The 25,957-nt window shown below is 38.1% G+C and overlaps 2 protein-coding genes across 7 annotated transcripts in view; both read left to right on the top strand.

The window, feature by feature from the left end:
- Positions 1-25,957, top strand: part of LOC307120270 (uncharacterized protein) — a 911,732-nt gene that overhangs the window by 322,060 nt on the left and 563,715 nt on the right. The window lies entirely within an intron of this gene.
- On the top strand, positions 3,785-23,098 carry LOC307120277 (uncharacterized protein). Of its 3 annotated transcripts, none has more exons than XM_079807233.1 (9): positions 3,785-3,993; positions 10,563-10,886; positions 13,550-13,879; positions 14,348-14,677; positions 15,291-15,407; positions 15,531-15,559; positions 21,727-21,756; positions 21,854-21,948; positions 22,036-23,098. In XM_079807233.1, exons 1-8 carry the CDS (start codon positions 3,945-3,947, stop codon positions 21,869-21,871), a joined length of 1,227 nt encoding a protein of 408 aa, XP_079663359.1. In that variant the 5' UTR covers positions 3,785-3,944; the 3' UTR covers positions 21,872-21,948; positions 22,036-23,098. The 3 variants fall into 3 exon arrangements, with proteins under 3 accessions (XP_079663359.1, XP_079663358.1, XP_079663360.1); XM_079807232.1 differs by having other exon boundaries at positions 20,827-21,756; positions 22,036-23,097; XM_079807234.1 differs by having other exon boundaries at positions 21,702-21,756; positions 22,036-23,094.

Here is a 25,957-nt window from a genome sequence, read left to right as displayed (position 1 = left end):
TTATCATCGATTAATAAACATGAATTAATCATGTTTAGATAAATATATGTGTGCATGTCTCTATTGATTCATTCACCCTGTCAGATACAATACACATACATGTGTACATATGAAGACTTCAGATGTAAAAGCCTCTAAATGCCGTCTGAAATTTTCTTCTAAAATGAAAATTATCAAGCACGTATGTTTAGGTTCAGTAATTTAATTTGAATGGCAATAAGTTCTTTTCATTGTCATTACATGATATGGACATGATATCTTCAGGTAAAATGAGTCCTCATAACTCTTTTATTATATAACTTTTCTTTTTATTTAGAGGATGAAGTTAGAAATATATATTTGTCATTACAGTGAAATAACTGAACGGATATATACAAGCTCGATAAAAATGATAGTTCTAGAAGAAAATTTCAGATGGCACTTCAGAAGACATCTAAAGTCTTCATTTTATATATATATATATATATATATATATATATATATATATATATATATATATATATATATATATATATATATATATATATATATAATATAATACACAAATGTATAAATACACATATATACATAAGAAATTATCATATACATATAAATTATATTTATAAATAAGTCAACACAGGAAACAAGAATACTTGAAGACAAAGTGTATTAAAACTCTATTCTAAAATAAAACTATATACACGTTTACAGATTGTGAGCCCTACAACCTACTGCCACCTGAATGCTGCTGTGCCAATTCTTCGGCTGTATTTTGAAGATGGAGCTGACCTCCGCCCCAACCTCCGACTTTCAAGGCAGTCCATCCAGTCCCTGATTGCTGCGGTGAAACCTGATTGCGACCACGGTTGGGAAAAGGACATCGAGGTGCTGGTGTTCCTTTACTGGCTGGCCCATGCAGCATCATACCGGGTAGTGTCACTCGCCTTTGACATCCCAAAGTCTTCTGTGCACGACATTGTGCATAGAATGAGCAAGGCAGTCATCGGCATTTTGAGGCAGCTCATCGCTTTCCCCAGCGCAGATGACCTGGATGCAGTGGGAGCAGGTTTTGCTAGTATCAAAGTCTGTTTAGATCTTTTTGAAACCTGTGAAAGTTACCTTACTGAAACTGCTGAAGTTCATTTTCTTACCTCATGATGACACTATAATAAAAAGTTTTAATACTTTTTCTTTTGGTGGTGTTGTAAGCTCTATTATACTACTTTATGCCAAAGTTATGTGGTTTTGTTTTAAGCTTTGTATCCTGTATCCATTTGAAAGTTAAATACACAAAAATAAAGCAAATAGATTTGAATGGTGTCTGGATTTTTCTCTACAGTGCAGCACTCATATTCAGAGTCAGACAGCATATTTTTCAGATATACCTGCAGTTTACAGGTTTCAAAAACCATCTGGAATCTGCTACAAAATAAGGACATACACAAAACACTTTAAAAATATTAATTACTCAATGCCACATATTAAGCACTTTACAAAATCCCTGGGAATTAAGTGTTTTGTAATATAACTTGCTAAAACAGCATGACAGTGAACTTACAAACAAATAAATGAAAAGAGAGTGTGTATCATTTGATTTCTTTATTAACATTATTTTTTAGCAATTATTTCTAGTAGCTGAAGGAATCTTTCCTCTCTCTCTTTTGTCTCCCTTTCTCTCTCTCTCACTTCTCGGTCTCTTCTTTCATCTCTTTCTCTGGCCTCCTGTTCTAGTCTCTTCTCGTGCTCTCGTCGCTCTTTCTTTTCTTTCCTCCATCCATCGCCTCTCCTCCCTTTCAATGGCATCTCTTTCTCTTTCAGCTTCCCTCTCCTCCATCTCTCGGATCAGCTCCTCAAAATCTTTTCTTTTCCTCCCTACTCTTTCACGCTCTGACCTCACTGAGGATGGAGAGGTAACAGCAACATCCAGGCCAGATGAGGCAATAAGGGTGGGTGGTGTGATGGAGGGTCTGCCCCCTATTGCCTCATCCATGGCAGAATACCATTTCCAGGATGCTGCTGTAACATCCCCATCCTCAGTGCTCACCCCAGTCTGTGGACATTTCAGATCCTACAAATATTTGAAAAAAGAATATCAAGACAGTCAATTATATTGTAAAACATATGATTTATTAAATTATTGCATTACAGGGCCAAACATAGGCATGATTAAATCATGACAGAATTCTCATTTTGGGGTGAACTACAATAATTCAAATAAATCTTACTTTGTATTTTTGTTTAAGGTTTTCCCTTTTTTTTTTTAATCTGAACAGCAGACATTTTGCCCTCTAGCCTCTGCTCTGTGATAAAAACTCTGCAATAAATGCACAGAAATCAAGCATAAAATGAATGCAGTAAGAGCTAGAGTAGAAATGTTTACATCTAACGTTACAACTAACTTACCATTGAATCTACAGCACTTGAATAAAATTACATTTGTCTTGTATACTTACTCAAAACCTTTTTTTGCTGCGTTCCTTTTCCCAGTGAAGACTTCATTAGCCACTCTCCACTCAATTGAAACACGGGTGTGTTCATCACCCCCTGCAAAATCAACACAGATTTTAACATGTGATGAACCATGGTCAGTCTATTAATGTTACATGGACAAGCTGAGGTACACTTGTTAACAGTAGCTTGCTATGTAGCCAACAAATATTTGATAATATCAACACTGGTAAAGGAGAAATAAAATCGTTTAAATTTACTGAAGTTGTGTAACTATTTTATTAAACAGCTAAACAACGAACGTCGTTGTTTAATGAAAACAGTGTTAGCTAGCTGATTTACATTAGCTCGGTCTAATAATGATAAAACTATAATTTTTCTGAATTGGCTGGAAAAGGACACCTTCAATTTAAATTTTTTAAACTTTTAACAATCAATCGTTTACTTATATGATGTTAAACAAATACAATTTAACCACGAATTAGTGATGTTAAGTATGACACTGAAACTTCGATGTCCTTGTTGGCTCAGTCAGTCTGGTTGATGCGTTTGTGAGGAGAGTGCTGTACTTTGAAGTTAATCAATACATTGCATTTAGATAACAAAAATGTATTGTTTTTGTTGTTGTGTCTTTTTATTTTGGTAAAATCTTTGCACTTTTGTTGTTTTCTAGGTAATTTGGGGTTAGGGTGGGATAAGGGGATAGGGTGTTGGTGTTTGGTGAAGGGTTTGTATTTAGAGCAACGGCAACAGGCAAAAAAAAAAAGAAAGACTTCCCCTTTTTGGGAATTATTTTGAGTTTATAGCATCCAGTGTATATATGCTTTTCTACTGTCTAAGAGAAGAAATAGACTCAGCCCCAACACTGTGAAACAGTTTTTTTTCCTTAATAAAAATAATTAAAAACTTTTCTGTTATTCCTACTGTTACACAAGCACTATCACTGCCAAGTGTCATTAGCACATTTAATGATCCTATCACACAATGTCCTTATTCACTATGTGTGGAGAGAGAGAGAGAGAGAGAGAGAGAGAGAGAGAGAGAGAGAGAGAGAGAGAGAGAGAGAGAGAGAGAGAGAGAGAGAGGCCTATATTAGATCTTATTGAATCATATAAACTCATATTATATTTTATTCTCACACTTTAATGAGTAAATTAATTTATTTAATGGACGAATTAAACACAAACGTGTAAGGCTTTTGTTTGTACACATAACATTGAAACTATGGGAGTGTGTTGTGGTTGCTTCATCTGACAGCTTCTTCCACAGGCTTCTGGCTGCTTTATTTTAAAGAAGCACCAGGTGGCGCTGTTCTGAATGAATTCGGACATACTACTCTGCTCGCGTACTGTTTTTCGCATACTATATAGTATGGAAGTACGCGATTCCGGACGCAGCCATGGCCATCATTACGTTGCAGTTACATAACACCATCAATATTTAGGCTGAAACACTTTCACTTTCTTTCTTTTCGGACGTCGGCGCAGCTAGAGTCAAAACCTAGGAAAAGGGGTGAAATGAAGCTCTTTATTTCGGCTTTATTGCTCTGGTGTTTTCTCGACCACGGTAAGTCATTTAGGCTTATCTAGTGTGTCATCCTATCGGGGATAGCCAGGGCTCGGTTGAAACCGAAAGTGGTCTGTTTTGTTTATGGTAAATGGACTGCATTTATATAGCGCTTTTAACAGGCCAATGGCCTTCCAAAGCACTTTACACATTGCCTCACATTCACACACCGACGGCGGTGCCAAGCCAAATCAAGGCGCCATCCAGCTCGTCGGGAGCAGCTGAGGTTAATATAATTTGTATGTATCATTTGCTGAATGTGTCTATTTGGCCATTTTAAGACATGGATTGCATTGCAATCTCTCCTTCGTTCAACGATAAACCAAAGTCGTAGTAGGCCTGTTTTGCATCCTTGACAGCACGGCATATTTAGCGGTCTGTGTTTTTGCTCGATCATGGCAAGACATTGATTTACTGTGTCAGTTCATGATAAAAACGAAGGACGAATGTGACTTTTGCAACTTGAAACCAAAGCCCAGATAGTTCGGTGAGGCGTGATTGAACAAATCATGGCGAAAAATATAGAAAGGTCGATAGTATCGATGCCAACACTGGTATTGGTATCAGATCGATACATAATTTAATCGATATTTTAATTTAAATATCTCTCCTCTACGTTCATTATACTTTGCTCGTGTTTTCTACCTCTGCAATCATGAGCAAACGCTGCTTTCACATCCTGGCTAGTGTTGCCAACTCTCGAGAGACAAATAAGCAACTGCGGCTTCAAAAACAAGCCCAAAACAAGCCCTGTATAGACCTTTCTCACAACTTCCGTATTTGCGACCGGAAATACGCATGGTAATCCTCCGCGGGCAGGGATACAGGTAAACAAATGGCGCAAGCAACGAGCAAGTGTGTTTGTAGCTTACCGGGCTGTTCTTGTTATTCCCAAAAGCATCTATATCTGTCGTTTCATTCCTTCCCTGTTGATGGTGAAGTTTGACAGAAATGGATTCAGGCTATCCTGCGGGATGAATGACCAAACTTCCCTGCTCATGTCCTAACTTAGAAGCCTTTCAATGCAAAGCGGCATATGACGCACCTCTGTGGGGAAATATAAAACGATTTTTTTTTTAAACTAATATATATATATATATATATATATATATATATATATATATATATATAAAATATAACCATTAAATGTATATAACCATTATTAACTGAAATCTATTTAAATGTTTCTCAGGCTGTTCACTGACTACTAAAATAAACACGCATGCTTAAATGGATGTTGCCTCGTGAGTCGTGTATATATTTTTTATTTTAAAAATGTACATTTTATTTAATATATATACAATTCACTTTTGCAAAATGCCTCCATACATATTGTGACTTTATTTTGTTTTAAAACAACGTGATGCTAATCAACATTTTGTATTATATTGTAATCATACAGTATTATAGTCTTTTAAAATAAAAACATATATAATTTTATTAAAAGTATTATGTTGTATGTTAAAAAATAGAATTGTGCACACTGCATGATGTTTAAACTATTGTGAACTGTAGCCAATGTCTGCACAAACAAGATATGATCTTGGTCAAGGAAGACGTCATGTAACGCTGGTTCTTTATAGCGACGTAATATGAGACTTATGTAAATAGGCCTAATTGTTCATTTCCATCAAATGTAATTATTTGGCAAATCCATTAGCGAAGTTGTGTAGACTCGCTGATCCATTTTCTCTTGGCCGGGTATGCTTTTCTGATGTGTTGGCGCTTGACAGGAACTCCGGATCCGCAACGATTACGTATTTCCGGTTTTTGTGAGAAAGGTCTATTATTATATTATTTATTATCATCAATATTATTTATAAGAAATATTTTTTTTTATCAATAAGTGGGCCTGCAACATATTACACTGAAACCTTTCGGAGTTTGAAAAGCAAAAACAGATGTGATTTTACAAAAATCATCAAATTGCAATAAAGGACACTCTATATCCTCTGATCAGCTGTGAACAGAAGAGGTTTGGAGATGGAAAAAGTGACTAGAAGGCCAATTATGGTAACCCATAGTCTGAGTTAGTGCACACATATTAGGGGCAGTGAGTAGTGAACACACACCGCAAACCTTGTAAAAGATAAGCCCTACATCTCAATGTGCTTACTATCTGCCCTAAATAGTATTGAAAATGACTAATGTCACATACTATTTATTACGATACGATTGATAGTATGCACACTGGGACACAGGCAAGCACTAAGGGAGTGCTGCAATATAGCCACATATTTATAATAAAATAAATCCGAACCATACCTACTGTTATTATTAGTATACTTGTTTTTTTTAATAATAGCCTGCAATTTTAAATACATTACAATTTTTAAATTAAAATTAAATTAGGTTTCCTCTCCATCTCTGTACATCTCTGCTGGTGGCATGGTTTGTAAAAATGTAAAGGTCTATTTAAGTCTACTAACTATCATTACGTGCATTTATAACGTCACATACCTGCACGTTGAACGCGATTTTTCTTCAATGAAGGGGAGAAGGAGGCAGGATATAAAAGGACGGATTACTACAGCACTTGTATTATTGCACTGAATGGCTATAAGCTGTGAGAAGACCGTGTCAGTCAATGTATTGGACAAAACAGCGACCATAAATGTAAAGAAACGAAGTTGCTTATTATATTTTCCTAACAAGCAACCACATTTTTTAAAGGTCCCACTCTTCGTGTTTTTTTGAAGCTTTGATTGTGTTTACAGTGTGCAATATAACGTGTTCATGTTTCGCGTGTAAAAAAACACTTTTTTTTCCACACAATTTACTTATCTGTATTCCGCTGTTTTCACTGTCCTAAAAACGGGCTGATGAGTTCCTTGTTCTATGAAGTCCCTCCTTCAGAAATACGTAACGAGTTCTGATTGTGCCAGCGGATCCTGTGTTGTGATTCGACAGCAGCTTAGCGCACGTTGCACGGAAAGGTCACGCCTCTTAACGGGGAGATGTATGCGCTCAATGATCTCTAAGTACAGCGTCCCTGGGAAAGCCAAACAAAGGTGATTTGACTCCGGGATGAAAATAACAGCGTCTCGAAGACATGGTGACAAACACACTCAAACGCAACACTTCCTCTTCTCCACGTGGGAGAGCAACAAGACCACGCCCCCTTTTTAGCGTATTCTTGTGGGTGGAGGTTAGTCAACAAACTGTTCTACTGTCGTCATTAAAGCAGGCTGTACCAGGATGTAGTCCAAGCCGGTAGTTCGCTGTAGGCTTTGAAAGGGAACTTCTGTTAAATAAAATATCTCGCTTGGCATTGAACTTTGAGCTTTATAATTTTACAGGTATTATTTATGCTCTAACAGCAACATTACATACTAACTAAAGTTTGAACAGTGGGATCACGAAGAACGAGACCTTTAAAATAAGGCCAAAAAACCGCAACCCCGACTCGTGATTTTTTAACTTTGCTTACTCTTTGCTACTCCTCCCCCTCCTGCTGCTCTGCTGTGATTCGTCACGTGACTCACTGACACAACGCCGATGAGCAGCGAACTGAGTGAGCGAAGCTGATAGCACATTGAATGAGAGATCAGGATGGCCGAGAGGAAGATAAGCGTTGTGTAGAGCTATTTTACGGCACTAAATGATAATACTGCAACTTGTGAAATGTGTAAAAAGAGCATTCGATACTGTGGCAACACTACAAACATATACAAACACTTAAAAACACATGACAAGGAAAATACTGAGCTACAAAAACGAAGAAATGAGGCAAAAAAGGGAGCGATGTTTGTTATTCTTTTTTTTTTTTTTAAAGGCTGTAAAGAATTCATTCTACAGTGCCTAATAACTAATAATTTTGTGGAATTCAATACATTAATACAAAAATATTGCCTAAAGAATTGATCATTCATTCACTTCAGAAATAATGACATACTGCTCTCCCCTACACAAAAGTATTTTTTTTAAGTAAAAAGTATCGTATTGGTATCGGTATCGGTAATACTGACCCTATATGTATTTGGTATCGGATCGATACCAAATTTTGCAGTATCGCCCACCTCTACTAAATGCTCAAATCATGTGATGTGGTATATCTACAAGAAACACAGCACCATAGCGTGAGTAAATGTTGCATAAACATCCGTCCTTCGGTTGAGACGTTAAAACCGAGGTCCTGACTCTCTGTGGTCATTAAAAATCCCAGGATGTCTTCGATAAAGAGTAGGGGTGTAACCCCGGCATCCTGGCCAATTTGCCCATTGGCCCCCTCCATCATGGCCTCCTAATCATCCCCATATACAGGTTGGCTTCATCATTCTTTCTCCTCTCCACCTATCAGCTGGTGTGTGGTGGGCGTTCTGGCGCAATATGGCTGCCGTCGCATCATCCAGGTGGTGCTGCACATTGGTGGTGGTTGAGGAGATTCCCCCTTCTATATGTAAAGCGCTTTGAGTGCCTAGAAAAATGCTATATAAATGTAACAAATTAAATTATTATAAACTGATCAAATGTACCTTGAGTGTAACGTGAGTCGCGGTTTTTAGATAAAAATTGCTGGCATTAAAATATAAATCAAAACATCGTATTTATGTGGGAGTTTTAAACGGCATGACTAAAAAACAATATGTGGTAGACAAACAGGAATTGTCTTATATATATATATATATATATATATATATAAGAGGTCTGGAAAGTAGCTTACCACAATTATAATAAAGTAACTAGAATGTACATTTCCTGAAGAAAATGTGAGTGGTGCTTGCCGTGGCAAAAAAATCCTCTCGGATGCTAGGTTGGGTGTACTGGATTCTCACCCGAACCAAAAGAGGCCACCCCCATGTCTGTACGATGTTCTGGAGCAGAGATATGTCCAATTTATGTGTTTTTACGGTTGCTAGAGTACTCTAAATAATTGCTATGGTGTGGCTATACAGTTTATGGGGGGACATTTAAAGACTATTTGCCAGTCTGAGTCAAAAAACCCAACCCCCATGTCTCTATGATGTTCTGATGCAGAGATATAGGTCCTTGTAAACGGTTGCTAGGGTACTCTGTTTGGTTGCTATGGAGGGGCTTGGCAGCATCCAATGATGATACTGCTTGTCTGTATGAATGATATAAACCAACCCCCATGCCTCTATGATGTTCTGAGGCAGAGATATAGGTCTTGGTAAACGGTTGCTAGGGTACTCTGTTTGGTTGCTATGGCGTGGCATGGCAGCTGCCAATGATGATCCTCTAAAAGCTGCTTGTCAGTAAGAATGATATAAACCAACCCCCATGTCTTTATGACATTCAGATGTGAAGATATCCCTCTGTGGATTTGGGTTGCTAGGGTGCTTGATAATGGTTGCTAAGGCGTGGCTAGGAAGTGTTGAAGGTGATTTGTGATTGGCTGTTGATGCCCCGAGTCAAACAAACCCACCCTCATGTTTCTATGACACTTCTATCAAAAGATATCCCTTTGATGTTTTTCAATGGAAGTCTATGGGATCAGTTGCTAGGGAGCTCTAAATGGTTGCTAGGGCGTGGCTTGATAGGGTCATAGTGATCCTGAGATAGTGATTGGTTGGCTGAGTAAATTGAGCCCACCCCCTTGTCTCTGAGACACTGTGAGCCAGAGCTGTGGTCAATACAAAATCCCTATGCAATTTCCCATAGTAGGATAAACGCATGAGTTTAACGGGACGTCCTTCCCCATTATAAGTCAATGGGGAAAATTTGGGGAGCTCCTGCGCCCCAGGGGTACAACTCACACCCCATTGCGATGTGTCATCTGACAGGGCCTGTCAGCCTCTTCAAATGTGGCAAGTCACGGATTTCTACAAAATCCTCGCTCGGAGCTACGAGGGGTCGAAGTTGGTCGCAATGCAAAGCGCATGGGATTTTTTGGGCTACTTTTTCGCCCCTGGGGCGAACACCGTACCCCCGATCGCTTATAAAAGTCATAGCACACCATTCCCGAATAAGCCGGTCGATTTGACACCTCATTCATGGGTCTGTGACAAACGGTGCGGGACGAGTGTGCTTCGCCTTTACAGGCAAGCACCACTAATAAATTAATTGTAATAAAGTACAGAGTAAAAGTAAAGTACAAAGTAATTATATTGTATCCCATTTCATATTCATAATGGGTAATATTCATTATGAAATATGAAATTACTTGGTAATGTTTGTGTACAGGTCCCTCAAATGTCCTCAGTGTGAAAAGATGGATCTCAAAATCATAGTCACTTTTGGAAAGTGTTCAGATGAAGAGATGATGCTAGAAAACCAAAGAATGTGCAGAATAACATGACATTTTTATGGTCCCCCATATTTGGTTGAAATTATTAATTATTGTGCAAGGGTTATGTAAACTTATAAGAACTGTATCAGGATGTGGTTTGGATGGTGTTCATCAGGTTGCATGAGATCCTCCATGAGACTCGTGTGTGTTTGTCTGATGAGTGAATGTGTAAATAATGATGTTCTTCTGCTGTTTTAGATTATGAGTCCAGACATACTGTATTTCAATCTTTATATGATCTGTAGAAAAACACTTTCAAAGCACTTTCCTGTTGTGTGTTTTTGAGTGGCTTATGATTGGCTGTTCATTTATTCTTCAGGTTTTCTCGGTGTTGGTACAAATGAAGTATCAACGATGGAGGGAAATTCAGTCACTCTACACACTGGTGTTGAAACAAGCCAACAAGAAAAGATCCAATGGTATTATAATGACATTCGCATCGCTCAAATCAGTGGAGATCAGAGTAAAGTCTGCACAGATGTTCAGTGTAATGAAGGTACTGAGAGATTCAGAGACAGACTGAAGCTGGATCATCAGACTGGATCTCTGACTATCATGAACACCAGAACCACAGACTCTGGAGATTATAAACTACTGATCAACAGCAGCGATAGTGAAAAGACCTTCAGTGTTACAATTCATGGTGAGTTATTGTGTTTAAAAGATAATATTGTACATATAAATCCCAACATTAATGTATTTGTATAATGTATATACATATAAGCCTGTTTTTGTATAATGTATATACTGTAATGTATATATATAATGTATATATATATAATGTATTATATATATATACAGTGAGGAAAATAAGTATTTGAACACCCTGCTATTTTGCAAGTTCTCCCACTTAGAAATCATGGAGGGGTCTGAAATTGTCATCGTAGGTGCATGTCCACTGTGAGAGACATAATCTAAAAAAAAATCCAGAAATCACAATATATGATTTTTTTAACTATTTATTTGTATGATACAGCAGCAAATAAGTATTTGAACACCTGTCTATCAGCTAGAATTCTGACCCTCAAAGAGTTAGTCTGCCTTTAAAATGTCCACCTCCACTCCATTTATTATCCTAAATTAGATGCACCTGTTTGAGGTCGTTAGCTGCATAAAGGCACCTGTCCACCCCATACAATCAGTAAGAATCCAACTACTAACATGACCAAGACCAAAGAGCTGTCCAAAGACACTAGAGACAAAATTGTACACCTCCACAAGGCTGGAAAGGGCTACAGGGAAATTGCCAAGCAGCTTGGTGAAAAAAGGTCCACTGTTGGAGCAATCATTAGAAAATGGAAGAAGCTAAACATGACTGTCAATCTCCCTCGGACTGGGGCTCCATGCAAGATCTCACCTCGTGGGGTCTCAATGATCCTAAGAAAGGTGAGAAATCAGCCCAGAACTACATGGGAGGAGCTGGTCAATGACCTGAAAAGAGCTGAGACCACCGTTTCCAAGGTTACTGTTGGTAGTACACTAAGACGTCATGGTTTGAAATCATGCATGGCACGGAAGGTTCCCCTGCTTAAACCAGCACATGTCAAGGCCCGTCTTAAGTTTGCCAATGACCATTTGGATGATCCAGAGGAGTCATGGGAGAAAGTCATGTGGTCAGATGAGACCAAAATAGAACTTTTTGGTCATAATTCCACTAAACGTGTTTGGAGGAAGAAGAATGATGAGTACCATCCCAAGAACACCATCCCTACTGTGAAGCATGGGGGGGGTAGCATCATGCTTTGGGGGTGTTTTTCTGCACATGGGACAGGGCGACTGCACTGTATTAAGGAGAGGATGACCGGGGCTATGTAGTGCGAGATTTTGGGGAACAACCTCCTTCCCTCAGTTAGAGCATTGAAGATGGGTCGAGGCTGGGTTTTCCAACATGACAATGACCTGAAGCACACAGCCAGGATAACCAAGGAGTGGCTCTGTAAGAAGCATATCAAGGTTCTGGTGTGGCCTAGCCAGTCTCCAGACCTAAACCCAATAGAGAATCTTTGGAGGGAGCTCAAACTCTGTGTTTCTCAGCGACAGGCCAGAAACCTGACTGATCTAGAGAAGATCTGTGTGGAGGAGTGGGCCAAAATCCCTCCTGCAGTGTGTGCAAACCTGCTGAAAAACTACAGGAAACGTTTGACCTCTGTAATTGCTACTGTACCAAATATTAACATTGATTTTCTCAGGTGTTCAAAAACTTATTTGCAGCTGTATCATACAAATAAATAGTTAAAAAATCATACATTGTGATTTCTGGATTTTTTTTTTTTTTAATTATGTCTCTCACAGTGGACATGCACCTACGATGACAATTTCAGACCCCTCCATGATTTCTAAGTGGGAGAACTTGCAAAATAGCAGGGTGTTCAAATACTTATTTTCCTCACTGTAATATATATGTATATGTATATGTATGTTTTTTTTACCTGCATATTAATTCACATACAGATGATTTGACGCATGCGTATTAACAAACACAGAAGCGCAGAGCAAAACAAAACACTGGTCATTAATTATAATTCTAAAGCAAGAATTGTTAAACTTTTTTTAGAATTTAGAATTGTTAAAATTGTAGAAACTTGGGAGGAGTTTGTTGTTTGAAGCATGAGAGGTGTCTACTCTCACCTAAGCTTACACTACGCTACATCGTTTGTCATGCGCCGGGTCAGAGGTCACTCTTCCGCCAGAACTAGACTCGCATATGGACGTTACTGGATTATAGTTTATATAGTTATAAATAAGGATATTTTCTTCATATAAAGTCATAGACACCTAGGATGGCTTCAACTAACCCTTTAACTACAATTATAAAATGGATAGTTCCGGTCCTTGATTATGATTGACTGAGCTGCATTTAAAGCCTGTGTAAAATACTCTTTAAACACACACCTGTGACCATTGGCATCATTTATTGGATTAATTTATACTAATATTAGAACATTCACAGACTTCAGCGTCCATTCTCCGCCATTTGTGGGGTTTTTTGCACATGGTAAGCAGAGATCTTTGAATACTATTCTAGTGCATTTAACAATCATGTGATCGGGAAGGGACGTGCAACGTACAGCAGCCGCACAACACCACAGTATTAGTAGAATGTAATACTTAGTTGTGTGATCGCACAGATGGAGGGTTCTGGGTAAAATATGAATCATGAAGTTTGTCTGATGAGTGAATGTGTAAATCAGGTATGTTATTCTGCTGTTTGTTAAATCTTTATGATCTGAAGAAAAACATTTTCACAGCACTTTCTTTTCGTGTAGTTTAGTTTGGCTCATAATTAACTCTTTGTTTCTTTTTCAGGTGCTTTCAGTGTTGGTCCAGATGGAGAGTCAGTGTCAGTGATGGAAGGAGATTCAGTCACTCTACACACTGGTGTTCAAACAAACGAACAAGACAGAATTAGATGGTATTATAGTGTCACTCGTATAGCCCAAATCAATAGAGATCTCAGTAAGATCTGTACAGATGTTCAGTGTGAAGATGGAGATGAGAGATTCAGAGACAGACTGAAGCTGGATCATCACACTGGATCTCTGACCATCACAAACATGACAGACACAGACTCTGGACTCTATAAACTACTGATCTACAGCAGTGACAGTGAAAAGATCTTCAGTGTTACAGTTCATGGTTAGTCATGACGTTTAAAAGCAAGTCTTATATTTAAATGACATTGTGTTTAGTGATATTTTTTGCAGTGACATTCAAAAGTACATTTCTCTTTACCTGTATATTAATTCACATGCAGTATAAAGATAATTTCTTCAAAATCACATTTACTTTTAAAGTGGAATTTGTAGATTTAAATATACATTTAGTTCAGTATGATTTTCCATTGGTTAGTTTTATCAGTTGTCTTCTAGTCAAGATATAATTTCTTTTTTTCTTCATTTCGTGTTTTTTTTTTTAGTGCACCAGGAATCCAAACTTCAGAAGATTTGATGTAAAATGTGTTAATAAGCACTTAATGTGTATAAATGTTACTTTACAGACTAAAAGTAAAGAAAGCATGTTTTATCGCTTTCATATCCACAGTTCTCGTGTTATATTATAATCCCAAAATAGAAATCCTCCATCATCTGTTGGTTTGTGTTTCAGGTGTTTCTGCTGCTGAACGAGATGAAGTGAACAGAAAGTCAGTGAAGGAGGGAGAATCTGTCCCTTTAGATCCTGGTGTAATAAGAAAACTGAATGATTCTATGACGTGGTATTTTAATGACATTATCATGGCTCAAATTACTGGAAATCGGAGTCATATCTGTACTCAGGATCAGTGTAAAGAGAGATTCAGAGACAGACTGAAGCTGGATCGTCAGACTGGATCTCTGACCATCACACACACTAAAACCACAGATTCTGGAGATTATTACCGAGAGATCACCCACGGCAGAATCAGCATCATAAAGAGCTTCAGTGTTTCTGTCACTGGTGAGTGTCATTTAGTCATTCAATGCAATTTCCCTTCAGCAATTTTAGAAAACAGTTCAAAAATACTTAAATCCTCCTGTTAAATGTTTTCATTGTGGATTATATCTGTCACCTTCACATGCACATCAAAGCGACAGACAAGTGTTATTAAGTTTTGTCACACTATGAATTTTAAAAATGTTTGAAGTCTATTGTTGTTAATAAGAAAATATTGTTAATTTTAGTATATTGTTAAAAACCAGCAGATTTGACATTTTTAAAGTGTAGAAAGGTGTAAATGTCAGTCAAAAGTATCCACCTTATTTTTCAGATAAGTGCAGGCACAACCATTTGTAATTTGAATGCGTCTGGCTTCTGGTATCATTTTCTTCCAGTTATTTTTAGCTGTACAAAACGGTGTGTTATTGCAAACTGGTATTTCTTACCATATTATTTTAATGTGTTGTCTTAATTATAAACGCACTGATGTGTAGTACGAAGAGTTTTAAAGTTTACCAATAATAAATCTGAGGTCTTGCACATTTACAGACAACACCTTCACGTTGAAAAATAAGATGGATTGGTAGAGTTCATTATCAGTTGATCTCCATTAATAATGTCTGTCTGTCTTCAGCTGTTCCAGATTCAGGTCCATCTTCACATGCTAAAGTAGGAATATATGTTGCTGTTATTGTTCCGTTTGTGGCTGTTGTTGGTGGGATTTACTATCGCCACAGATCAAAACAAAAAGGCAAGTATTATATATAGCTGATCTTTCAAAATGTAAATATGAGACGTATTGTACAAAAATAATCTTTAAAAATATTAAAGTCTGTTTTTTTTAAGTAAGTGTTTGTTGTTATTGTTCAAACAGGAAACAGGAAGCGGCACAATAATCCTCAGGTGAGATCCTATGAGCACTGAATCTGTCTGTCTGCAGACACTGTGACTTTATCACAGATAGAGATCTGCACGTGTTGTGTGTCTGTTTAAAGTTTTCTCTCCGAAAGCATGTGTGGTCTCATTCAATCATTACACAGAAACAACAATAATGATTGACTTATTTAAAGGGGTTTGTCACTGCTGGTTAAAATGGGCTTTCAATAAAACCTATCTGCCAATACAATAGAAAGGCGGGAAAAAAAAAATTTAATAGGTGCCACCTGACTAGAGAAAACAGAGAAAAATAAACATGAATCACTTAAACATGAATCAAACCTATAAATACACACTAGTTTGAACCAGTGCAAGATTCCTTAACTTTTAAATCCATTAAATTTTACACTCCTTTTGCAAACTTACTTTATAAAATAAATGTGTAACTTTTACAAATTTGTAACACTTTACAAAAACGCTTTACAAAAATTTTTGTTAGCATTAGGGTTGCAAAATTCTGGGAATTTTCAAGGCTGGAAACTCCAGTCTTTGTCACATATTGTCATGAATCATGATCCAGAAATCATTCTAATATGCTGATTTATTATCAATGTTGGAAACGGTTGTGCTGCTTAATATTTCTTTTTTATAACCTGTGATTAAAACCTGTGATTTCCTTCTTTTAAAAAATAAATTATATATATATATATATATACAGTACTGTGCAAAAGTCTTAGGCACGTTAGTATTTTCACCCCCAAAAATGGTTTTAAGCCAGTTATTTATAACTTTTGTAATAGTGTGTCAGTAGGTAATATCAGTTTACATTTTCAAACATTAATTTTGCCATTAATTGTAATAATCCATTCCATTGAGATTTTTGAATGCAGAATGAGTCTGACAACAGAGCTATGATCCACACAGAGATCTGATCTCACCATCATCGAGTCCGTCTGGGATTACATGAAGAAACAGAAAAAACTGAGACTAAATCCAGAAGAACTGTGGCAGCGTCTCCAAGACGCTTGAAGAAACCTTCCTGCAAAGCTCCCTAAAAAACTATGAGCAAGTGTCCCAAAACAAAAGCTGTTTTCAACGCAAAGGGTGGTCACACAAACTGATTTGATTTAGTTAATAGAAGTTAATTGATTAAAAAAAATAACAGTCTACTTATGACATTATTTTTGAATGTCATAAGTAGACTTGACTTTACAGCATTTTTACCCAAGTGTCTAAGTACTGTAGCTTTGCAGGAAGGTTTCTTCAAGCGTCTTGGAGACGCTGCCACAGTTCTTCTGGATTTAGTCTCAGTTTTTTCTGTTTCTTCATGTAATCCCAGACGGACTCGATGATGGTGAGATCAGATCTCTGTGTGGATCATAGCTCTGTTGTCAGACTCATTCTGCATACAAAAATCTCAATGGAATGGATTATTACAAATAATGGCTAAATGAATGTTTGAAAATGTAAACTGATATTACCTACTGACACACTATTACAAAATGTATAAATAACTGGCTTAACCATTTTTGGGGGTGTAAATACTAACGTGCCTAAGACTTTTGCACAGTACTGTATATATATATATATATACTTTTATTCAGAAAGGATGTGTTAAATTGATAAAAAGTGATAGGAAAGGCTTCTATTGTTAGAAAAGATTTCTATTTTGAATAAATGCTGTTATTTTTAACTTTATATTCATCAATGACTCACAGAAAGTACAAAAAGTATCACAGGTTCCAAAAAATATGAAAAAAATATATTCCAAAAAAAAAGTGTAAGACTGTTTCCAACATTGATAATTGAGCATCAAATCAGCATATTAGAATGGTTTCTAAAGGATCATGTGACACTGAAATAAATAACACATGCATAACAATTGCTGCAATAAAAATATATTTATTTTACATTTTCTAAGACAATAAGATCCGAAGTTGTATCTGTTAGCATTAGTTAATGCACAGTGAACTAACATGAGCACAAATATTGTGTTAACTAACATTAACAAAGGTTATTGCTCTCTGTTCATGTTAGTTAATCTCCAAGACGCTTGAAGAAACCTTCCTGCAAAGCTCCCTAAAAAACTATGAGCAAGTGTCCCAAAACAAAAGCTGTTTTCAACGCAAAGGGTGGTCACACAAACTGATTTGATTTAGTTAATAGAAGTTAATTGATTAAAAAAAATAACAGTCTACTTATGACATTATTTTTGAATGTCATAAGTAGACTTGACTTTACAGCATTTTTACCCAAGTGTCTATTCATCAATGACTCACAGAAAGTACAAAAAGTATCACAGGTTCCAAAAAATATGAAAAAAATATATTCCAAAAAAAAAGTGTAAGACTGTTTCCAACATTGATAATTGAGCATCAAATCAGCATATTAGAATGGTTTCTAAAGGATCATGTGACACTGAAATAAATAACACATGCATAACAATTGCTGCAATAAAAATATATTTATTTTACATTTTCTAAGACAATAAGATCCGAAGTTAATGCATTAACAAATGAGACCTTATTGTAAAGTGATACCAAAAAATATGTTGCTTAACAAAAAAAAAAAATACAATAAAATTCCTAAATATTGCAAACATATGCATATCAAGAATCAAAATACATGTGCCATGGATAAATAAAATGAAATAGCCTTTGCACGGACAATAAGGAATAAAAAAAACCATATTGCTGATGAAAGAAATAAAGAACTGCTAGTTATTAATGACTTATCAATGTTTTTGAGAAAATATTAAACATCTTTCATATGACCGTTTCAAACACTGTTTGCTGTTTGAGCTGCGCATGCTGAAGCCGAAGAGAATTAACACCCATAAACTGAAGCGATTTACTAGAAGGTTAATTAACTCCGCAGAACGCATCCTATAAAAGAGAAATCAGATATTTATACAAAATAAACGACTCATATTTGCACAAAATCACACAGAACTAAAGTTCCCTTTCGTTCAGTCACTACAACGTAACATTAGTGACTAACGAATGGGGGTTTTGCTTAGAAGCCAAACATCTTCGAGAATTCAAAAACGCCCAATGGCAGTGCCAATGCCATGGGCATGTGGAATTTGCTTACGTAACTCCGCCCCACCGTGTGGGTATATAAGGAAGTACGTGGGCAATATGGCATTGTTTCTGCATTGGAGCCAAGAGCATCTCTTCACTCCTGCAAGCCTGAATTCTGAAGTCCTCTCTTCAGTCTTCGAGACAAGCGGTTCTCCAGGGTGTTGGTGTGACGGCGCGTTCCAGCGATCTCACATTGCCTGCTGATCTCTGCAGTGATCTGCAACAGCTGTGTGTGTTTTCCCTGGACGCTTCGGCACTCTGCAGAGCTTTCCTCTCACAAAAAGAGCTTGCGCGTGGCCCGCGCATTTCCGGGTGCATTCGATCTCCGTTGCTGTCTATGGGCACATTCACTGCTCGACTTGTTTGGGCTTCAGCACGTTCGGGCAGTGTTTGTGGATGTGTCATGTTCCCACTGCGGGAATGTGACCATCGCGATGTCGCGGTCGAGACTCAGTGATCTCTGTGAGGAGAGAGAGTCCCCTCTGCCACTCCCCAATCTACCATCTCTGAGAGAGGTGGTACTTTGGCTGGTGGCCAGGGTGACCTGAGGGCGGTGCTGTGGTATTAAGAACCCCGACAATACGTTCCTCGGGCCACGCCCCCTCTCGCTCATCGCTTCCCACGAGTGCTGGACTGAAACAGCGGCCCGTCTCTGACACCTCGTTCATTTCGTTCACACTCCAGATAGCATTGAGATGTCGATCGCCGCATCCCAAGGTGGGCTAGAGTCCTTTGGGGATGACGATTAGGTTGTGCTCCGCCTTCGGGTGTGCCAGTGCTGCCTGATCCGACCTAGAGTTGACAGCCATGTTATCTCGGGCAGCCGCGAGCCTCGTGCTGGTGTGGAACTCCGCCCTGTCGCGAGTGTTCGTGGTTGCACGATAGTTTTTTGGGGGAGGCACCCGACAGCTGTTGGGCCCCGCCCCCAATGCCTTTCGCTCCCGAGGTGCATGAGATCACGCGGTCCCGGAAGTCCCCGTGCTTACCGCGACCGTTTGGTGGCCTCCTCCGCCTTCTCTGCTCTTGATGGGGCCACGGCCTAAGGTACACTCTCTGTTGCCCACGTACTTTCTTATATACCCAAATGGTGGGGCAGAGTTACGTATGCAAATTCCACATGCCCATGGCATTGGCACTGCCATTGTGCGTTTTTGATTTCTCGAAGATGATTGGCTTCTAAGCGAAACCCCCATTCGTTAGTCACTAACGTTACGTCTCCGTTCCCTCCTCAGGGAACGAGGGTTACATCCGTAACCGAGACGTTACGTAGTCAGAATGTGTAACTCCCGCTGTGGGTTCGCTTTTACCACAACCCAGAGAATGGTGTCGACTTGTGTTGTTCCTTTTGCAAGAATTCAAAGAGTAAACGTTTAAGGGAGCGAGTTACTTTCAGGTTCAGTAAAGGATCCAGAGCGTGTAGGCAGTGGCTAAAGGATGTAGAGAATTGTAAATATGAAGAGAAGGCTGTGACGTAAAATCTGAAAAACCTCCGTGTTTGTAGTTCTTCAGGCACTTTTATGTTTAGTTGCCTCTTCATGACGGATCGCTTCTTGTACTCTTCAGTTGTAAGTAGCTTTTGATAAAAGCGTCTGCTAAATGCATAAATGTAAATGTAGTCAACATTTCAAACTAGATGACCACAAACAGTGTTTAGGCCAAATGGAGGGGAAAAAGAAAAACTTCCTTTCTGTCAGTTCCGCCCGACGCAAAATGCTGTTACGTACAGATAACAAAGATGTTCACATAGTGTTCAATTATACCATAAGGCTGATAGTACGATACAGTATTCAGTGAAAAACCTACTCTTACACTGTTCTGTTCTGTTAATAACCCTCTGTCAATCAGACTGTCTGTGGGCAGGTATAGAAACATGTGGAAGTATAATCTGTAGTTTTCACGAAAGCCCTGGAGCTGCCAAAAGCATTTAGCTTTATCAGGTGAACCTTTGCTGACAAATAAACTTGCATTTCTCAGTCCAGGTAACAGGGAGAACGAGTAAACTTTATTCATTTACATATGACATTGTAACTATACAAAGCAGGTTGAAAATCGCCAATGTTATACTTTACGAGAGCACTGCTCTTGAGCTGTTTGACTTCAGAATAAAGAACAGGGTTCTTTACATTCACAAAACGGAATCAATGTCTAGCTGAATCATCAATCCTGAACGTTTGTTTTACCTTCTATGAATCTGCTTCTTTCTTTTTTTAGGAGTATTGTAGCCCAGATGAAGTAGTGATCCTTGCTGATACTACACAGCAGGCTGTTCCTAATGGGACTTGTCAGACTGATACTACGCAGCATGCTGTTCCTAATGGGACTTGTCAGACTGATACTACGCAGCATGCTGTTCCTAATGGGACTTGTCAGACTGATACTACGCAGCATGCTGTTCCTAATGGGACTTGTCAGACTGATACTACGCAGCATGCTGTTCCTAATGGGACTTGTCAGACTGATACTACACAGCAGGCTGTTCCTAATGAGACTTGTTAGACGCCGGTTACACAGCAGGCTGTTCCTAATGAGACTTGTCAGACTGTAGAAGTAGACGTTTACTAAACTATGAGGACTTCCGCTTCTGAGAACTGTGGAAATGTGAAAAGGGTCCACCGTTCACAGAACTTTAGCATTTAACATTACAATGTTCTCTCAGGGTTTTCCAGTAACATTAAAAGAATGTTTGTTCCTCAAATGTTAGCACAAGAACATTATGTATGCTTCGTTCATGGAGCTTTTTTTCTGAAATGATTTAGTTGCATGTTTGTCTAATATTTTTTTAAATATCGCTTCTTCTTTCAGAATGTTGAATGTCTGGTTAAAGCTGTGTGGTTAAAGAAATGTTTAAGGTTCAAATCCAGCTAGGTTTGATCCATGAAATATCAGCACAGTGTCCTTGATCAAACTCTGAACCTGTAAAAACTGAACTGAAAGACACTGGGGATTGTAGCAGCTACAAAATGACAAATGTATGTTTATGTATTGTTAGATGCACATTTCATAACTGTTACTGACTGCTGTGCAAGCCTTTTTAATGGCGCTAATGTGGTGAATGTGAGAATTGCTGGTTAGTTTTTTGTTTACAGTCAAGTTGATGCATTTGATGTGCAGAGGAAGATTGAGACCTGTGGGGCATTCCAGGTAAAGACTACTTTGACATTATCTGTCTGTTTCACTTTTTTCAGTGTGATTTTATATTATGTAATTATTGTGTTTTCTTGATGTGTTTGTATTGTAGAATATAATCATTGTGTGATGGAAATGGTCACCTGCACTTGAATTTTCTGCATGGTCAGATCGGTCTGAAGAGTTGTGGAGAGTTTACTAGAGCAGGTAAAGTATGTTTGACTTATTTTAAATATCTGTTTGTCTGAACAATGGAAAGATTTCAAATTGTGCAAATCTTTCTCTAATTCACAGGTTTGATGAGGTCTGTCAGATCTGTTTAGAACTGAAGTACTGCCAAACTCTAGCTTGGTCCTACCAGACTCTCATACATTTCATTTTTACAAAGTCTGGCCACTCTCCATTGACAAGCATTTACTTCCTTGAAGGCGGGTACTCTGTTGAAGTTTAAAACGATTGAATCTGCCAAGAGTCACTCTGGATCTGCCATAACCAAACACTAACGTTTGGTCGTGATCGCCAGCGTTCGCCTTTGCCAACTCCTTCACCACTAACGGAGCGAGCTGTAAAATCAAACGTTTCCCGAACCCCGTGGAGAGGAGGGCCACAACATCATGGCCACCAACAAAACTCAGCAAAGATTGTTCTTGCTTCGGCTTTAACTTCTGGATATTCAGCAGCGGTGCCACAATAGAATGAATGGCTTCACTCGCATCTTTCTCCGCCGCCATTACTGAACTACAACTCAAACTAGCCACAACATCAACGTCATCGTTCTCAGCCACTCCCTCTGTTCGCTGATTGGACCGGTTAAAATTTGCGAATATACCTCAAACCCAGACAGAGTACTGAAGGAAAATGACAATTGGGCAGAAGTACGTAGGAGGTCGGAGCCAGGCTAGCCAAACTCCTCCTCAAAATCAATTAATCAGAGACAATAATTGTGTGCCATGAGCATCAGCCAAGGAAAAGGTGCCTTAAAGGTCCCATGGTGTGGATTTTTTTGTATTATTTTATAACATTTCCTGAGGTGTACTTGTATTGTTAGTATAATTTTTACATCACAAAATGTCATAATTTAGAAATAAAAGGCATTGTTTTCTATCTTGATATAAGCCCTCTGGCTTGAATGCTGTGAGACTTCAGTAAAAACGCCCACTGTTGTGATTGGCTGACATCTTTGCATTTTAAATGAGTATTAGAGAAGGTTTAGCGAGTTCTGCAAGCACTGCCAGAGAGAGACGGACTGAATGTGGACCAGAGAGACGGAAAGCTGGAGAATGATAGCTGAGAAAGTTATATTGTACCGACTTGTTGAGAAAAAAGTTTGGAATAAACACGATTCCAAGTCATGCCGACCCTGTCTTATGTGTAACATGTGGAACCCCTCTTGAATACTTTTACTATGTTTTTACCTTTACAGCCGTCACGTTGTCGTGTTGATTATAACATTGTTTTTAGATCTTTCCCCATCACATGAAAAGCTGCAGTGATGAGCATTGAGTACACAGACAGTCTGTTGATCGCGTGAATGCAGTGATCTCGTCATTACAATGCATTTTCTCTCATAAAATGCTTTGACCACAACTAACAGCAAACACGACATCGACATGAATACAGTAAGAGCTAGCGTCATTCATTATAACGGCAATATGGACAAGTGTGCAGATACATGTGTGATTGACAGCTTCGAGCATTATAAAGAGAGTTCTTTGATTGCTCTCTGTAGTTTAACACACTTTAAATAACGGATTTGTTTCATGCTACTAACAGAAACGATGCTAAGTTGATCGTTTAGTCACTGGCTTGATTCACTGATGCCACACATCAGAAATCACTGATCACAGATCAGGCATTAATGAACGCTGTTACTCACTGTTTGTCGCGGTGCTGTCAAATCCATTTTGTAAAAGTCTGTTTGTAAAGCCTGTGCTGACATCGCGACTGATAAACGGAAATTTTCTCCAAATTCTCTGGGTGGGCAAAGCAGAGGAAGGGGAGGTAACCGTTCCCCATATGACGACATACAGGGAAGATTCCAGATCGGCTCGTCTGAGATCTAATTTTCTCAAAGGCAGAGCAGGACACCCAGAGCTCGGTTTACACCTATCAAAATTTCTAGCCACTTGGGGACCATATACAGGCTAGGGGAATTAATGTAAAAAAAACCCCTCATAAATAACTGAACTAAACTGACACTTAATCATTTGTAAAGTGATCATTGTGGGTCTCGTCTACATTTAACACCCAAAACCTTTTCTCAAGATAACTTGCTGTTCAACTCTATTCTGAGCAATATAAACACAGTGACTAAACTCTAATTTAAAAGCTTATCTATATATTATATTGGATGAAAGATTATTTCTGCCTAACTTGGTCAGTTGGCTCCTGCTGTAGTTATATCATTGTGTGGGCAAGTATTTCTCTATATTTGGAGGATCTTAAATAATTTGAGACACACTACTGACTCCTCAAATATACACACTTACTGACATCAACCACACACTTCCAGTAATAACACATGTTCATGCAGAATCTGTTTGTTTACCAACAGATCAAACCCCATTTTTTGTACAAAATATATACAGATAATTGTTAAAACTATTATAAAGCAACTTTTCAGGGGCCATTCCATCAGTCCACCTCTGAATATCACCATTAAACTAGAACATTGAAACCTAAATAAACATTACAGGTCTGTCTTCAGGTCATAGCAGGAATTAGTGATGGGCGCTTTCGAAACCTTTACAATTCTTTTGTTTAGAATCAGTGGATCAGAGCATGTTTCAAGCATAGAATGTAAAAAAAAAAATGGACGAATTGTCCGTGACATCACCTGTAGGTTTCTGAAGAGCATTCCTTTATGTAACAAGTGTAAGATTACAAATTTAAGAAAGTACATTGTATTTAGCATTTAAGGTAGTTTCCAGCAGGAGATTCCTGCCGGACCTGTTTTCAGACTCTCACCATCGTTACCTCTAATAGTTATGCTGATTAGGAGAAGGATTGGTGATATTCTGTCTGGGCGGGTTTCCCAAAACCTGTATATTTAATTTACATGCTTTGTTCAATCTCAATGTAAACCCCTCCCCCTTTGGAATGTATATAACCTATCAGGTATGCTGTTTGAGTCAGACTGTTTTCGGACGACCTGCAGAACAGAGAGTTCTCATTAAAAGAATAACTTCTGTTTGAACGCGATCCCGAAGTCTCCTGGTCTTCACTTCTGAGTTTCCTACACTTTAGAAGATAAAAGTTCACAACACAAGTAAACAACTGTCACATCTGTTCTGTGTCTTGCACTTGCGGGACTTTTATGTTGAAGTTTATTTGTGCCTAGGTTCTGTGTTCTTTCCTGTGTCCTGTTCCTGTGGAGTTTTGTAGTTATTTGTAGTTTGATTTGATTTTTGATTGTTGATTGTCTCCCCAGGTGTTCCCATTCACCACACCCCTTGCTAATTTCCCTGTGTGTATATATAGCCCATGTCTACTCTGGTTCTCTGTCGGTGGTTGTTTAATGTCATGGTTGTTTGGTATGCTGGTGTCTGCAGTTCCCTGTGTTTTCTTTGTTTTTGATCAGTGTTATTTTGTTCCTGTTTTTTGATTATTTTATTAAATTTTCCTGCAAATGGATCCTCACCTCTGCCTGTCGTCTTTGATGTGTCCCTTGTGTTCCGTCACAATAACAACAGGAACAATAAAAAAACAAGACAATTATACAAAATAAAATAGAGTTCCAGGGGGAAAATAAAAAATGTAAAATTAAAATTGTACCAGGTTAAACACTGAAAGCAATCTTTGACTTTTCAAAGGTTTTTAGTTTTTTATGCCCATCAAAGTCAAAACATAGGAATGATGGTCTACTAGAAAAATAGAAAGTAGCGGGATCTTACCCAAAAATGTGCATTTGTGAATAAAAAAATTGCCAATAATCATAAACAGATTAACAATGTACTGAATATGAGAATTTGGATTGTGATAAAGAAAAATAACACTAAAGGTGTTAATACATGTTTGGCACGCTTGTTTTTCTTCTTCTGAGAATAGGGATATAGAATAGGGAGAATAGGGAATGATAATAACTCATTCCAAAAAAACTTTAACACAAACACATTGACAAAAAAAGATGTACAATTGTCTCTTCCACATCACAGAAAGTGCATTTATCTTCTATGCTGGATATACTTATTGAGTACACTATTATAGGGGTAACATA

The sequence above is a fragment of the Gobio gobio genome, assembly GCF_949357685.1.
Source record: "Gobio gobio genome assembly, chromosome: 24".
Classification (NCBI taxonomy): domain Eukaryota; kingdom Metazoa; phylum Chordata; class Actinopteri; order Cypriniformes; family Gobionidae; genus Gobio; species Gobio gobio.
This window is presented reverse-complemented; position numbering and strand designations above follow the sequence as displayed.

Excerpts from the sequence above, each read along its gene's own strand:
- LOC307120277 (XM_079807232.1), top strand. The coding sequence starts at position 3,945 with ATGAAGCTCTTTATTTCGGCTTTATTGCTCTGGTGTTTTCTCGACCAC. Across the intron at positions 10,887-13,549 it reads CTTCAGTGTTACAATTCATG|GTGCTTTCAGTGTTGGTCCA; the intron begins GTGAGTTATTGT and ends TTTCTTTTTCAG. Across the intron at positions 13,880-14,347 it reads CTTCAGTGTTACAGTTCATG|GTGTTTCTGCTGCTGAACGA; the intron begins GTTAGTCATGAC and ends TTTGTGTTTCAG.